This window comes from Camelina sativa, chromosome 16, assembly GCF_000633955.1.
Source record: "Camelina sativa cultivar DH55 chromosome 16, Cs, whole genome shotgun sequence".
Lineage (NCBI taxonomy): Eukaryota > Viridiplantae > Streptophyta > Magnoliopsida > Brassicales > Brassicaceae > Camelina > Camelina sativa.
The window spans coordinates 24,707,987-24,723,499 of NC_025700.1; the positions used below are offsets into that span (position 1 = coordinate 24,707,987).

General features: G+C 33.9%; 4 protein-coding genes across 7 annotated transcripts in view; all 4 read right to left on the bottom strand.

Moving 5' to 3' along the window:
* LOC104752265 (beta-glucosidase 30) overlaps window positions 1-2,436 on the bottom strand; it is a 16,145-nt gene extending 13,709 nt beyond the window's left edge. For 2 of the 4 annotated variants that reach the window (XM_010474365.1, XM_010474364.2), the window contains exons 1-4: window positions 2,255-2,394; window positions 448-517; window positions 222-277; window positions 19-94 (exon numbers count right to left, since the gene is read on the bottom strand). In XM_010474365.1, the coding sequence (XP_010472667.1) occupies window positions 19-94; window positions 222-277; window positions 448-517; window positions 2,255-2,341 (289 nt within the window). In that variant the 5' untranslated portion in view covers window positions 2,342-2,394. Of the gene's footprint in view, window positions 1-18; window positions 95-221; window positions 278-447; window positions 518-2,254 lie in introns of all 4 variants that reach the window. The other 2 variants (XM_019238403.1, XM_010474366.2) reach the window with 2 other exon arrangements.
* LOC104752267 (serpin-Z3-like) lies at window positions 6,129-7,874 on the bottom strand. The gene is made up of 2 exons (XM_010474368.2): window positions 7,431-7,874; window positions 6,129-7,139 (listed from the first exon to the last, which is right to left on the bottom strand). The coding sequence occupies exons 1-2, from the start codon at window positions 7,806-7,808 to the stop codon at window positions 6,351-6,353; spliced, it is 1,167 nt and encodes a 388-aa protein (XP_010472670.1). The 5' UTR covers window positions 7,809-7,874; the 3' UTR covers window positions 6,129-6,350.
* On the bottom strand, window positions 8,793-11,085 carry LOC104752268 (protein IQ-DOMAIN 1-like). The gene is made up of 6 exons (XM_010474369.1): window positions 10,937-11,085; window positions 10,750-10,824; window positions 10,225-10,638; window positions 9,923-10,153; window positions 9,723-9,845; window positions 8,793-9,647 (listed from the first exon to the last, which is right to left on the bottom strand). The coding sequence occupies exons 2-6, from the start codon at window positions 10,816-10,818 to the stop codon at window positions 8,889-8,891; spliced, it is 1,596 nt and encodes a 531-aa protein (XP_010472671.1). The 5' UTR covers window positions 10,819-10,824; window positions 10,937-11,085; the 3' UTR covers window positions 8,793-8,888.
* LOC104754007 (phosphatidylinositol 4-phosphate 5-kinase 3-like) lies at window positions 12,766-15,513 on the bottom strand (the record flags this gene model as incomplete). Its single annotated transcript, XM_010476171.1, has 6 exons — window positions 12,766-13,463; window positions 13,771-13,846; window positions 13,936-14,245; window positions 14,335-14,445; window positions 14,519-14,684; window positions 14,759-15,513. Coding segments are annotated over 6 exons (1,731 nt in total), but the record flags the coding sequence as incomplete, so codon positions are not given.

Consider the following 15,513-nt stretch of genomic DNA (forward strand, 5'->3'; position numbering starts at 1 on the left):
AAGAGGTTTAAAACTTACTAGGAATTAATCTGGACCAAGAGATTGAGAATCGGAAAGAGTCCATGTTTATCTCCTTCATCAATTTAATGTCATCCTGTTTTGTATTTGTCAAAATAAAAATAAAAAATTGCGTTTAATATGATAATTATATTTACCTTTCATTTAAAATATGATTGATAATAATATGTATACCTTTTTTTTTTGTAAAATAATATGTATACCTTGTAACGATGATAAAAATCAATTGCTACATCTCCATTATGCATTTTGGTCCTTTCTGCAGTCAATGAATTAAAAAAATAATCATAAGTTTTTCGTCCCTACTCGCAAGTAATTATTCAATAGAAATGTCAAATTTGGTATTATTGGTTATAGGGACGTCGGTACATAGATTTGGCATTCCAAGCCAATGAAATCGATCCATAGATTTTTTGTAATTGGACAGACCTGGATAAGTGTGGCTGAAGTGGTCCCATATACTTGGAGACTTACCATCTTCATTTGTTGCACCTTCGTACTGCATACATATATTTATATTATAAATGAAAACAAAGTGACTAGAACAAGCTATGAGCTTTTGGGTCATACAGTTTTTACTTTTAGATAGTGGTACAGCAGAAATAGATTAATTTAGAATGACAAAACATGAACAGTTCTACCATATGAATGGTGGGTTGTATGTATTAGAACATATTTAATTTCGAATTTAAAAAAAAAAACTGAATTACATAATGAAAATGGTTTAGTTATTTTTCTCTTTTAAGATGATAAAAAAATCGAAAATGAATTACGATTTCTGTAAAACTATGTAATTAGTAAAGCTATATAGGCTTTTGTCCCCTAACCAAACAGTATAGTAATTTTACTAGATAAATACCAGCACATATGTGCAGGTTTTATTTATGTACTATTTTTTATCTCACATTTTTAGAGAAGATTTCCCTTAATCTTCTATATACATGCATAATTTATTTATATATATAGTATCATATTTTTATATAAGTTTTATTAGCTCGATTTATTTTTACATGTTAATTAATATAAATATATCTTAATCATTTAACAATTTTAATATATATAATAAATGATAAAACAATATTATGTTGACATAAAAACTCACGAAGACATTTAAATGACGATGTTTTATGGCAGTTTTTTCGAAATATTGAACAATTACTATTTCCATGTTTTTGTGAATCGCTCACAGGAATAGACTATTTAGTAAGGAAACTATGCCAATAAATCAATGATTTGTGAAAAGACCCTTATTATAGAATTATGATTTATAGTAGGAATAAATAATATCAAAATAGCAATTTTTAAAAATAATTAATGAAGCGATTATGATGTTACCGATGGTGAGACTTTCGTCATTTTTTATATCTAGCCATCTAAGCCTAGGATGATGCAGACTACTTTGTTTTGTATAAGAAAGAAAAGAAGAGAACATTTGAGAAAATAAAATAAAAAAGAACAAAAACTGAAACTTCTTTATCGTGAGCATATTAAATATTTGACTTTTCCATGCAGTTAAATTGAAAACTCGAGCGACCGTTTCATTCATTAGCAAATCTAGCTGTCCCGAATAAGTTTTACGGGCCATCTTCCTTTCTTTTCTTTTTACAGCATCCATATATTCAAGCTAATTAAAACAGGCGGTTTTCTTTAGAAAAAAACAATCCAATGTAGAAGAGCTTACATGGAAAAAGATAAACCCTCACGATCGTGCCTTTTTAGCAAGACAGTCAGCATGAATATTGTAGCAACATAGAATAAAAGACAAAGAAAAAGAAAAGATTTTGAGTTTCAACATGGTACACCGTACACCTAGCTTTCTTTGAGCATGTTTTGTAATTTCTTTTCTCAATATAATAGAAAATATACGAATTTAAATCCCAATAATAATACAAAAGTTATGCTGACATAAATGACTAATTATATTATACCTGTCCATAATCGAGTTTTATAATTTTATTGGTATTTTCAGTTGCGAAATCTAACAAACAACGTTTAAACTATTTTTCTAGTTAAAATGGTGTATTTTAAAATTGGAAACGATAAGTAAAGAAAAACTTAAATCAAAAAGCTAATTAAGTTAAATTTAATATTATAGAGTTTCAAAACTTGTTTTATAATAAAGAGAGCATCATATTTAAATATAAATCCCGATTTTGTGCGTTTGTCATTGATCAAGTGGTAGAATCACAAAATTATTGTTTGCCTGCTTATCAAAAACCATACAAACTTTTTTTACCTGAAAGGATGAACCAGCCGTTCCAAAAATGAAACCATCTGGAAAACTATGTCTGTCTAGTTTTAGAGAATCAATCGTATTTGCCATTTTTTGCTCTTTTTTTTTTTTTGGTCTTTGTGAGATTTCAAAGTGATCCACACAAGAGATTTACTACCACCATATATAGAGGATTATCCTTGAGACTGTTCCCCATCTACCTGGAAATATCTGGACCTAAATTTTATTTTATTTTTTGGTGAAGTCTTTTATTTTTATTTTTAGTGTGGTGACATAGTCACACATACATATGTAGATAGTGAGAAAATTAATTAATATATTTTTTTTAAATTACCATATTTTTATCTTCTTTTTTTTTGGTAGAAGAAAGGCAAGAGTTTCTTTCTTTTTCTCACAAACCAAAAATACTTTTCCACACAGACCATTTTGAACTTGAAATTCCATTTATGTGATGTTTAGGATTTTGGGGCATTTGCAAAAATATTATTTTATATAACATTTTGTAAAACTATTTTTTTTGTTCATTTTCAATAATACTCGTCTATATAAAAAATAACTGAATTTTAAACCTTAAACTCTAAATACTAAATTTTACCCCTTCAAAAATATACTTAAATGTAAAATAGAGAAACCAAACCTATAAAAAATTCTAAAACGTAATTTTACATATTGTTATTGTGTAAAAAATGGCAAAAATGAAAATAACAAAAAATATTTTTAAAAAGAAATATATACAAAAAAGGCATTTCTAACAATTTCTCTAAGGTTATTGCTAATACAATTTTAAATCATACTATATCTGTTTCATATTAGTTATCTTTTAAAATTGTTTTATGCAAATTAAGAAAATAAAAAATGTTATGATTTATTCTTATTTAACTATTAGCATTTCAAAAAATTAAAATTTTATTTATATAATAATAATAAAAGAAATGAGATAATTTTCTATTAAAATTCACATTATATATTAAAAACAAAAATTAAATTGAAACCAAAAAAATTAATGTGAATAACAACTATTTTGAAAGAGAAGGAGTATTCAATTAGTTATCTCACTGTCTAGATACGACCCAGCTATGTATTGGACATCCTCTTCTCTGTATATTTCCAAGATTACTACTCAGATTCACTTGTTTTTTTTTCTGTTCTTTTCTCACATGCTCTTTTTTTTTTCCACCTCCTACTCATTCTGAATGCAAATATATATATATATATATATATATATATATATATATATATATATANATATATATATATATAGGCGAGCCTATAGATACGTGTGCAACTTGTTGGTGTGGAGTGTGGTTAACATCATGATGGCTACATTCACTATTAAACCCTACAAAAAAAAAAGTCATGTTTTTTTTTGGTATGAAAAAAAAAGAAGTCATGTTGCATCAATTTATTGTGTCAAATAAATAAATGATTTAAATTTGAATTGTTTTTTAATGATTGATACAAAATATAAAATTTAACATCAAATAACTTGAGATTTTTTAGGAATTTTCCCAAAAATAATAACAGCAAAGTTAATATCGTTAATGTCCATAACTGAGACTAGGAGAAATTTGAAAAATAATAGTTTGTATGTTTCTTTGGCAGCTGTATAATAGTTTGAGTATATTTTTGATAACAAAAACAATTTCTAATTTTTCGACAAATATTAAATAGTTTGGGTTTTGTTTGGAATTTTCGAGATTACTCTTAACTTATCGATATGCATATGTGAACGGTTGATTGTTTCAAATATATTTGAATGAGAAATTTGAAAAATAATAGTTTGTATGTTTCTTTGGCAGCTGTATAATAGTTTGGGTATATTTTTGATAACAAAAACAATTTCTAATTTTTCGACAAATATTAAATAGTTTGGGTTTTGTTTGGAATTTTCGAGATAACTCTTAACCTATCGATATGCATATGTGAATGGTTGATTGTTTCAAATATATTTGACTAATCACCCCGATGTGAATTGATTGTTTCAAATATATTTGACTTATATAACCCCAACAAACACTTACGTATTTAAGTCTTGTTTTAAATTATTTTCTGTAAATGTCTACGTAATAGAGATTATTAAACCGAAAATGACTAGAAAAATAAGAAAGTACAGCTAGTTCAGCATGGATATTGTCATTTTTGCGAAGAAATCTTACCACAGACTAATACTATAAAAATCTATGGATACTGTCATTTTTGCACTCATGGATAATGGTATCGTGGACCAATACTATAAAATTCCGATACAGTTAAATATAGTCCTATCGGGTTAACGAAGCGTTTAGCTTTTAGTACTTATTCTCAAGCAAGCATTCCATACAAAACCTGTTGTTTAATCTGCCCTTTGGCTATAGTCTATGGAACCTTAAGCTGGAAAACCATCGATGAATATTTGTTTTTGAAGGCTCTTTCACAAACACATCTGCTTCCTCTACCCGTGAATCAGATCCATTTATCCCGGTGTATTCATTCATACTGGTTATTATCTTCATCAACTATATATCCCTTGAAGCCGCTTGAAACCAACTTAATCCAGCCGCGATTTTCCTGTTTTTGCTTCAACTTTGAGTTTCACTCTTATCTGACCGTGAGGGTCCTTAGCGTCCAAGCTTTCCTGTCATGTAGAGAACATCGGCTCGGTCTTCCTCTTTCGAGAGAAACTGCTCATTTGTGGTTCGTGCCGGCGACACATGTGAAAGTACCATTTACCAACGTCACGAAATTTATCAATAGTGACTATCTTTAAAATTCTCGAACTGTTTCCGGAAGTGTCTTCGATGCACCGTAATCTCGCATGTGGCATGTTGCTAGCCAGCCTCTATCTGTAAGTTTCTATGGACCTATCCTCTAAATTTGTTGCGCATTGATCTTATCTATGTCATTTTTGTTGTGAGCTTGTGCTCCAAGTTTATGTACTCTTATGTACCATTTGCTTCCTCTTTTTGGGTTGATTGAATGAATATAAGTATGGTTTGCACACAAAAAAAAAGAAGAAGATATATGTGTTATTCATGATTAAGAATAAATATGTACATATATATTAAAAATTCTACCATTTGTAAGAAACTAAAGTTAAATATTTTTATTAAAAGAGTTTTTATCTTACATATTTTCTTATACTAGCATACATAATACTGAACAGACCGTCATACACGAGAATAATTTTAAATTACGTTGTCTGTTTTTTTTAATCTAGTTGATACTAGACTTTGCACCACAAAAAAAAAAAGTTGATACTAGAAATATAAATATTAGTAAATTTCAAAGACCAAAACTTCATGTCTTGAAGTACATTGATGATCGAAGCCCATCTTTTGCTGACACGTTGATGGTGTGAATAGGAACTTCACAATCTCTTTCAAAAACAATTGATGTATAGCCTTCAATCCAAGTTTGTTGCGTAGATGTCAAAAAAAAAGAACTTTTGCTTTAGAGCTGTTTGTAATAATCCCTAGGTGTTCAACTAGAATAAATTTATACTTTCTACATCTACCTAATTTACCATATACTAGTTACAAAATTTTTATAATACCACCCAATTTATTATAAAAAATCCCAATTAACCAATATAAACTAATCGCGATCTAAAATCGTAAAATCTTGTTTACTTTTTTTGCGACATGTTGGTGTCGAGTTTGAGTCTACCACGACACCGTTGGCTTCTCAATTGACCTTTCTCGTTTCCAAAAGAGGTGGGGAAGAAAGGTTCTATAGTGATAAATACACTAAATAGCTTGTTGTGTATCATTTGTTTTTCATATGTCAGAGTTAAATTTTAAAAGATCAATACACATTGGCTTCTGAATAAGATAAAATCATAATGAAAATTGCATATCTCTTGACTAGAATCTCTTCTACTTGTTTACACACAAAGCAATAAGTAGGACCACCAAACTTAGTTCCATTATACCAGAAATTGACACAAAATACAACAAACATACTACTAAGTATGTTCTTTCACTGGTAGGACACACAATGGAAAAAAGCACACAAAGAGCAGTGGTTCCTACATCATTGGAATCCGAACAAGGCTCTGTTGTTATTAAACGTAAAATGAGAAATAGACTTAGTCTGGTCGTCATCACACCACAAAATACAATCAATGTTTAGAAGGATCAAGAACTTGACCCATGAACAAAATAACTCCACTCTTATCTTCTCTCACCGTGAATAGAAATGGATGGTCAGCTATGAAATCCGGGTTCCGCATCAAACATTGGGGCACCATGATGGCAACGGAGACGGCTGCAGCTTCGGTTCCCTCCTCATCCACCTCAATGCAAGCTTTATGAAGTATGCTTGAAACGTACAGGCTGTCACCAGTCCAAGACGAATCAACCATCTCAGTTAAATTACCTTCAGAACTAAAAGGCGAATTCAGTCCCATATCTTTCAAAACCTTTGAAGCTGTAAACTCAAAAGAGAAGTTAAACTTCGGAATTCTGAAAGCATCTACTGATATACGATGGAGTGGAATATGGTTATCAAGAAATCCCGGTTCCGAGCTTATGTTCTCAAGCAAAGCAGCCAATCCGTCTTTATCATTAGGAAGATAAATGTACATGGAGAATTGACGTTGATCCTCTACATAAGGGAGGCGTAAAACTTGGAAACCATCGTAGCCTCTTAGATATTGGTCCTTGTAACTGGTCATGAATGGGACTTTCACCGTGTTACCATCAAGGAGATGAAAATCATTATCTTTTGTCAAACTTGCATCGAATTTTCTACCCCATGATGCTTTGAAGTAGACTGCATTTGCTAGAATAAGTGTGCTACTACGGATGGTCTCCATAGTCTCCATACAATCGCGTGAAAGAATGTCTTTGATTAGTCCATTGGTGTGGACTTCAGCCCATGTATTCACCTCATCAATCACTTCACCAGGCTTCATGATAAAGCAATAACACTTTTGATTAATCATTCCGCAAATTGGATGTAACATAAACTCAAGGAATTAAAGAAATCGCCATATGGGTCAAAGCCATGAATCGAGTTCCACCATCTATGAAAATCGATAAAACTCCCTAATTTAAACCATTGTGAACATCTTAAATAACAAGAATGCTCTGCTTTTATGATTTTTAGAGATAAGTCTAAGTTTTGGCCCCATAATATACCGTACCCCGGTTCAAAAAAAAAAGTTAAAGCAAAGTTTACCCATAACGGAAAAAGTTACCTTGGTTGCAAAGTCAACTTGACTACAAGTAGCCTTGTAAGAGTTCTCCAAAAGCTCTTTAAAGGAAGGCTTCAAAGAAACAGAATTGTCGATCCATACACCGTTAGCCGCAGATAAGCGCAAATCACTTCTCTCAGTGCCCCCATCGGTGAGCTTGGCTAAGGCTGAGTTGAGGTGACCCGTTGACGGTGACATGAGGAATGAGAGGATTTGTTCTTTGGTGACAGAGTTAGAACCGGCGGCGATGAGACTGAGCAGAACGTTAATTGACGTCGGTGAAAAGACAAGATTGAAGCCATTGGCAACGGTATCGATAACTTGCTTAGCTAGTCTTACCACGACGTCGTTTTGTTTCTCAATTGATTTTCCTGACTCCATCTTTTTTTTCCAGGAGAGGTCGGGAAGAATGGTTCTAACTTCTAAGTCTAACTTCTAAATTTTAGATATGCAGATGTGAATATGTTGTGATGGTTGATTGTTTCATATACATTTGACTTATTACCCCAACAAACACTTGCACATAAAAATTTGTTTTCAATTGTTTTCTGTTAATGTCTACATATATAATAGAGATTATTAAATCGACAATGATTAAAAAATAAGAAAGTACAGCTAGTTTAGCTAGGTATCTGCGAAAAAATCTTACCGCGGACCAATACTATAAAACTCTATTACTCTAACATGGATTATTCAATTATCATAATTGTATCGTGGACCAATACTACAAAATCGGACCGGAAGCCAAACCGGAGAAGCATATGGATTGCGGTTAAATATATAGTCCGACCGGGTTAGTGAAGTGTTTAGCTTTTATTTTATGGGTCTTAAACATGTACATATATATATGTATTTATATGTGTTATTCATGATTAAGAATAAAAATATACATATTAAAACTTTATATCAAATGATTCCACACTCCATCGTTAGGGTGACGATCTTTATATGCAACAAGAACGTTGCGATCTTTCAACAGAAAATTTGAAACACCTTGATTTCGTAACTACGATGATACATGGTGAGAGGCAATAACAAAATTAATTTGACTACATATGTCATTTATATTTATGTTCACTTGTCGAAAACGTTTGAGCTGGAGCAATTTAAAAATAGAATACCGACCAATAGGGAGTGGTTCTTAACGGATGGTGACGGTCTGAGCATTACGAGAACGAATAAATGAACCTTCATTTTTTATTTCAACTACTAGATATTTTTCAAACATTAATGCAAAGTAAATGGTTTAAGCCGTTAAAAAAAAAAATGAAAAACCAAACTGAAACAGACATATACTCACTCACTCAACGAAAACAATCAAAATAAGGTCTCCACACGTTTAGTCTTTTTTTTTTTCTTTTTCTCTTTTCTATTTGCGTTGATAGAAAACAAATCTCGAATTAGAGTTGCTAACTCTATCAAATCGCCACCAAAGCAACATCATAAGGCTATTACTTTAGCTTAACTGCTACCACCATTTCTTTTCTTCTTCTCTCCATTTGGAGCACCTGTTGTTGTTTTGTCCGAATCCGACAATATCTTAGTTTTCCCGAGAGAAGTAGAAGATGAAAGCCTCTTCTTTGGCAGTACTACCTGCGGAGGTTTCTGCTTATCAGACACAACCTTCTTATTCTGCAAACCCAAGTTGTCTGTTGTTTCGACATTAACCTTGGGTTTCACAGTTTGCGTGTTAGTCAAGCTTCCTGTTGTTCCCACCCTAGCCTTTAATTTCAAAGCTTGCTTGTTATCCAAGTTTTTTTTTGTTCCCAAACTAGCCTTAGATTTCACAGGTTGCGCATTACTCACGTTGCTTGTTGTTTCCATAGTAACCTTGGATTTAACAGTTTGTGTATTATCTAAGGAATTTCTGCGGGATGACGAGCTACCAACGCTCTCGTCATCTTTAGCATTTGCAGATGATGCACCACCGATGCTGTGTCTACGATTAGTAAACTCGCTCTTTTTGCTCTTGGAATCATTGTTTACAGGCCACTGAATAGAACTTTGGCTGGCTGACTTTTGTGTTTTAGATCTGGCAGGAGAAGTCTTGATGCTGTTTTCGCGTTTGAGAGAGCTTTTGAGGGAGACTTGATCATCATTAGATTCAGGATCCCATGGACGAGAAGCCATCCATCGCTCAAGCCAACTCCAACCCCAGTCTGTTGTGTTTGTGTCCATCATTGTTTGGTGTGGAAGTTTTGAAGAGTTTCTCCACGTTTGCTGTTTTACTTTCCAACATTAGTATTTGTGAATACGAAGAATTTCATAGTGAAGTTGTTATTAACCTATATATACCTGATGACTATAAGCATACGCCAAAGCCCTCTCTCTTCTTACAGAAGCTTCTTTTCGATTCACGGACTTTGCCGCGAGCTGTTCCTTTGATTTATTGCTCGAATCAAAATCTCCCGCCATAACCTGTAACACAGTTCAGTCCATCTGAGAACTTGGTTCATACAGATACAGTGAAGTAAAAGATATGGGAGACTAATTACCAAATTCTGATTCTGATGGTTTTCTTTCTGGTGACCCTTTTGCTGAATCAGCCTGTGACGAGTTTTGTTCTCCGCAGATAAGCGATTCCTTCTCTCTTGGATCTGTGTTTGTAAACGTGTAAGAGTTTGCATTGAGCTAAGCATCGCGTTCATTTGTCTTTTAACGTATCTTCCTTGTAGCAAAGCTTTGAGTCTGGCCATTCCTCGTAGCGCACGAAGAGTGCGTCTCGCCTGTTGAAACCCGAAAAAATTAGAGTGAGTCCCTCATAATAAGAGGGATCAATTGATTTGTATATATATACCTTGTAACATCTGTATGCATTTTGGATCTTGATTGCGGCAGTTTCCTCCTTTGATTCCACAATTTGATGTGTTGACGGGGTCGTGAGACGCACAACCTCCGCGGCAGCATGTGCAGCCACCACAGCTGCTTCGGCTGCGACAGCCGATGCAAGAGCCAGAGCTTGTTTAGTCTTTGCTTCTTTAGACTCACCATAACCTCTATTGCTGGCAGATGCCGGAGGGGGAGGTGGAGGAGACGGTGGTGGCAACGATGGCTGAGGAGCAAAATCCGGCAACGGAGGAGGAGGAGAAGACGGCTGATAAACAGAAGAAGATGAAGGGTCAACCGTTGGAGTCTCCTCTACAGGGAATTCAAATGATTCTCTACTCTTTTGTTTCCCAAACGACCATTTCCTCTTGGGTTTCTCAGGTTTCTTGGAAAACAAGGCAAAACCAAATAATAAGAATTAGCAAATCTTGATTGCATCATTAGCTAGGTTACATGTTCATAACAAATAATTCAAGATTAGATTCGAAAAACCAACTTGATGCTTTTTGTCTTTTCCTGGAGATAAACAAGCCGCGGAGACACATGTTAACCAGCTCTTACCCATCTTCTCCTGAAATTTTCAGACAAATCTTTCATTGAAACATTTTCTTACAAACTGAAAGAAAAAAAAAGTTCTTACAAAATGAAATTTTTGTGAAAGAGATGAGATTATGTGTAGAGACCTGGTCGCGATGGGCCCCACAGTTTCGTGGGAACCCAATTGACTTTTGTTACGATTGTGTTTTGTAAGAACAATTTAACAGATTTAACGACAGATACGTTATAAGTTATAACTTCTTTTTTGTTTTTTTTTTTTGTTTTTTTCAATTCTCTGCTTAGCTTTTGTTTCTCTATATGTTATTTTTATCTACAATTTATTTGTTTATTTCTGGTGTTGTAGATTTTAGAATTACCAGCTTTTCTTATCGTTTGAAAAATTATCTAAAAGTGATTGACAAATTTAGAAAAGCTGAGTTTTAATTTTTTTGATGTTGCTATAATGCTCTTTGTCCATTCCACTCTGGATTTAGTTCTCACTTTCACCTTCAATTCTTTTGTTTGGTCGAAAGTTTTCTTCACCAACAAGAAATGAGTAACGAAATCGTAAAAGAAGAGCAAAGCCAAAACAAAATTTAAGAGGAAGAGGTCGAATTGTGTAATTGATTGTCAAACTATAAATATAATTACGATAAAGGGTTTATTCAGAAAAAAAAAATCAAAATCAAAATAGTAAAGAGGATGATCATCTAACTTTTCAGTTCCATAATGTATCCAAGATTAGAAAGTGTAACAATTATCCATCATCTTTATTAACAAACAATAAGAGAGAAGATTATAACGTATAACAACATTGTGTAGATTCCTATTAATTCTATTTTAATTGTTTGGAAGTCGGCAGGGAGAGTACGTGCAAACCTCTTAATACTTGCTGTCTCTCTCCTCTTCACACTAAGTAAGAGGTCTTTCTATGGCCATGAACTCACTCGTACCACGTCATAACTCATAAGGCCAAAGTTTAATTGGAGACAGATTGTTTATAGCTAATTAAAATGCTTTGACTCCCCTTCTCTAATGAATTAATGTCTAGGTTTTGTATCCTAATGGTGTTTTTTAAATTCTTTTTAAAAATATTGTATGTTATAATAATGTTTGTGATTGAGCCAAGATTAATAATGATCTCATCTCACTAATGCACATGATTACAAAAAGGTCATCTTTTCCCCTTGTAGGTTCTTTAGGTGCCGAAATAGTTTACCCTCGGGATTGGTCTACCCGGATTCCGGCACATAAATCTTTGTCAGAGCGTTAACGTTCTTGATCAAGATAATGTCATGATATATAGTGAATATAATTACTGAGACATAGATATTATTCACATTGAGTATCAAAGAATTAGTAAAGAATCATGTTTTTTCTTTATCGTATTCTAGACATTTATTCTGTTTTTGTCGTACGCTAAATTACATTTGTGGTTTCAATTGCTTACTTCTCCACAACTGGCACATTCTTATTGTTTAGGTGGTGAATATGCTTGATTCTCTAACAATCATGGTTTTTCCAATTTTACTTGTTGTATAACCCTATGTATGTACTCTTGTTCCTCAAGTGTCTAATTTATCCCCTGTCAAAATCATCCGCTATTCTTCAGTTGTAGATGAAGTACACGGTAAGCTTCACTCTAGAAAATTTTACTATTGGTGGAATATGCCTTTTGCTAAAAAATTTATATGTTCGAGACAGATGTTTAGATTGTCACCAGATAATTATAATTTTTGTGCAAGCCGCCAATGGACAAACTTAACCTCAACATTTTCGTGTGAGGACTTAGTTCCACTTGTTGATTTCATGTTTGGTATGGCTTGAAGCAATTACTGAAACACTACAAGAAAACATGGTTTTACAAAAAGAATACAACTATTCATGAAAGAAAACTATTTTACAAAAAAACCTATAGATATAGAGAAAGATAAAGATAAAGATTAACAGTAATGAGTCAGAGGCAAAAACAAAATGCAAAAAACGTTTAATTACTCTTTGTCCATGTAGATTTTGTCAGCTCGGCTCACCATATAATTAACAATAAAATCAAGAAGCATTGTCCTAATATCTACACTAGCTTTCGAGGAAGAGAGGGAAGCACCGAACTCTCTTCCTCTTTACAAAATGAGTAAACCCCAAAAATTCATCTCAAAACAGCGGGCAACCTCTTCAACATCTTGGTTTCGAGCAACATTGCGGGGTGCCGTGCGATCTAATCGTATTTAGGGGCCTCTAAGTTTTAATTTGACATTCAAAACCCCAAAAAAATAAATGCCAAACCCCATGCCTTAGATTCTGTTGTACAGTAAAGTTCTTCTTCTTTGAACTTGTGTAGGTTTTGCATGTTAGTTCCATTTTCATTTGTCTTCAATGAATATTTTGTTTATGAAGTCTCTAAACCTTCGGGAATAAAGCTTAGGATCAACAGCTGAAATGGAAGTGGGATCTGCGTGGAGTGACTTGTAGGCGTGCTCTAGTTTTTTGGTGATATCATAGTCTTGAAGAATGTCAATAACACCGAAATAAAGGATCACCTCAATGACCTCTTTCTTCGTACTCCTAAGATTTGTGTTGTCAATGTCGTCTTCTTCCCATGACTCCTCCCCAAATTTTCTCACCTGCTCTGCTTTTGCCGGTGTACTTTCTCCTAGTCTCATTAAGGGTCCGTTACTACATTATCAAAAACATACAGAAAATATTGTCAATATAAAAGAGGAAAAGTAATTTGAATTTGATATGTTAAGCTTGTGCCATTGTAAAAGGTTCATTTGAAGTTAGTGAGAATTGTTCAATCAAGTAAACACTAACGATTCTATACAATATGGTTAATTTACACCAGTTCTGTTGATCTAAATTGACCACTCAAATGAATGAAAGAATCCAAGACCTAGTTAGGATAATTATGTTGTTTCTCTTTTTTTGAGTATAATATATGGTTATGTATTTAAAACTCGAGAAATAGTAAGTTATAAGGTACCAAGTTTGGATGACAGAGTCCATATTTGGAAGTGAATTATACCCTCTCATCAATTTGTCCTCCTGATCTCTTCGACCTGAATTAAGCAAGCAACTGATTTTTTCAGAGAAAAGAAGAAAAATACCAAAAACTAAAAGTTGACAGAAATATAAGAATGATTGATACCGATGCCCAAGGAAATGTCATCACGCAAGCCAGATTCACGGAAATGGAGACCAATCAAGAGGCTATAGTCCATAATTCTTTCAGCTTCAAGGAACTCACAGTCGATATCGATTTGGTTGATGAAGGCTTGAAACCATGACGTCTCGAGTCGAAACACATACTTGAGATCTAAGTCTTTGAGTGTTGTGGTCTCGTCGATTTCACCTTCATCCTTGTCAATAGTACGGCCGTGTGACGAACCTTTCAAGTCAAATCGTTTGTGTATACGATACTCCGAACAAAACAGATTGCCCATCACTATGAACCGAGTCTTTTTTTTTTGTCACAAAAGATAACAATAAATAAGCTTTTATTTGATTTTATGTACATAAACTTGTAACGAAGGACCGTTTCTCATACCTTTTGTCCTCCTACTGGTTTGACGCAATGCACACCAAAGAACTTAGTGACCAAAGAGTTCTTGTACTTGGAAACATGCTCGTAATAATTTGGAAGCATCTTAAGCAATACCTAAGAATGGTTTAAAAAAAATCTCAAAATATGTATCTAAAGCAATGTAAAAAAAAAAGATTATATAAGTTACCTTAATTTCGGATTTTTTCATTGTTTTGATCATGAAGCGTTCATCTTGAGTCAAGTAAAAGGAGCTACCACTCTTTCCAGGCGAAGAAAATTCTCGAAGAGATTCATTTCCGCAAATAGCGAGCATGTAGTCTGCTTGATCTATCGCAAATAAGTCTCTCAAATGCCTGTTTCACCACACAAAAATGTGCAATCAGGAACAATTGTCTCCAAACTCCAAAATCTTAGTACATTTACTTACCTAAACACAATAGGGCAATAATCCTTCCATTTGAACTCAACGGATAGATGGGGAGGCGTAGATTTAGAGCCTTCCGGGGGAAACCTGGTCCATTGCTTATCCTTGGGATCAAAATCACAATGCCTAAGTTCCCTCAAAAGGGAAGCATGTTTCCCGACAGAGTACCTAATCCCAAGTTGTAGATTTAACATTAAATCATAGTTTTTATGTCCGGCTGTAACCGTATGCCCTGGTTTCTTACAATCTCCTTCATCCAACCATCTTGGACTTTGTTGCAAACTCATGACACCACCACTCTCTAAAAGCAAAGGACTTCTTGCCCATTCATGCTCTCCGCATCCGCTTGTATCTGACTCGCTCGTATACGGACTCGCCTCAACATGATCAGACAAGCTAGTATCCTCCAACTCCGATATACAAATCCTCGGGAAATTAGTATTCATTGACAAAGCTTCAACTGAAGAGAGCTTATGATGTTGCACAATCTCATCATCTTTCCTCTTGCTCTTTCTCCCCCACACGCTATTACTAGTCTTCTCCTCACCCCAACTCAACACCCCTTTCCCAACCGGGGCTCCATTTTCCCATAGCCCATCATAACGGTTTCCATTAGCCCAGGTCATGGCTCCTTTCCCAGAGATAACACCATTCTTCCACTCTCCTACATACTCATTCCCATCGCTCCACACGTAACGTCCGTTGCCATCTTGTAGATTGGCCTTCCAGTTTCCTTGGTAAACGTCGCCGTTTGCATA

Excerpts from the sequence above, each read along its gene's own strand:
- LOC104752268 (XM_010474369.1), bottom strand. The coding sequence starts at position 10,818 with ATGGGTAAGAGCTGGTTAACATGTGTCTCCGCGGCTTGTTTATCTCCA. Across the intron at positions 10,639-10,749 it reads GAAAAGACAAAAAGCATCAA|AAACCTGAGAAACCCAAGAG; the intron begins GTTGGTTTTTCG and ends TTGTTTTCCAAG. Across the intron at positions 10,154-10,224 it reads ATGCATACAGATGTTACAAG|GCGAGACGCACTCTTCGTGC; the intron begins GTATATATATAC and ends GGGTTTCAACAG.
- LOC104752267 (XM_010474368.2), bottom strand. The coding sequence starts at position 7,808 with ATGGAGTCAGGAAAATCAATTGAGAAACAAAACGACGTCGTGGTAAGA. Across the intron at positions 7,140-7,430 it reads AAGTTGACTTTGCAACCAAG|CCTGGTGAAGTGATTGATGA; the intron begins GTAACTTTTTCC and ends TTTATCATGAAG.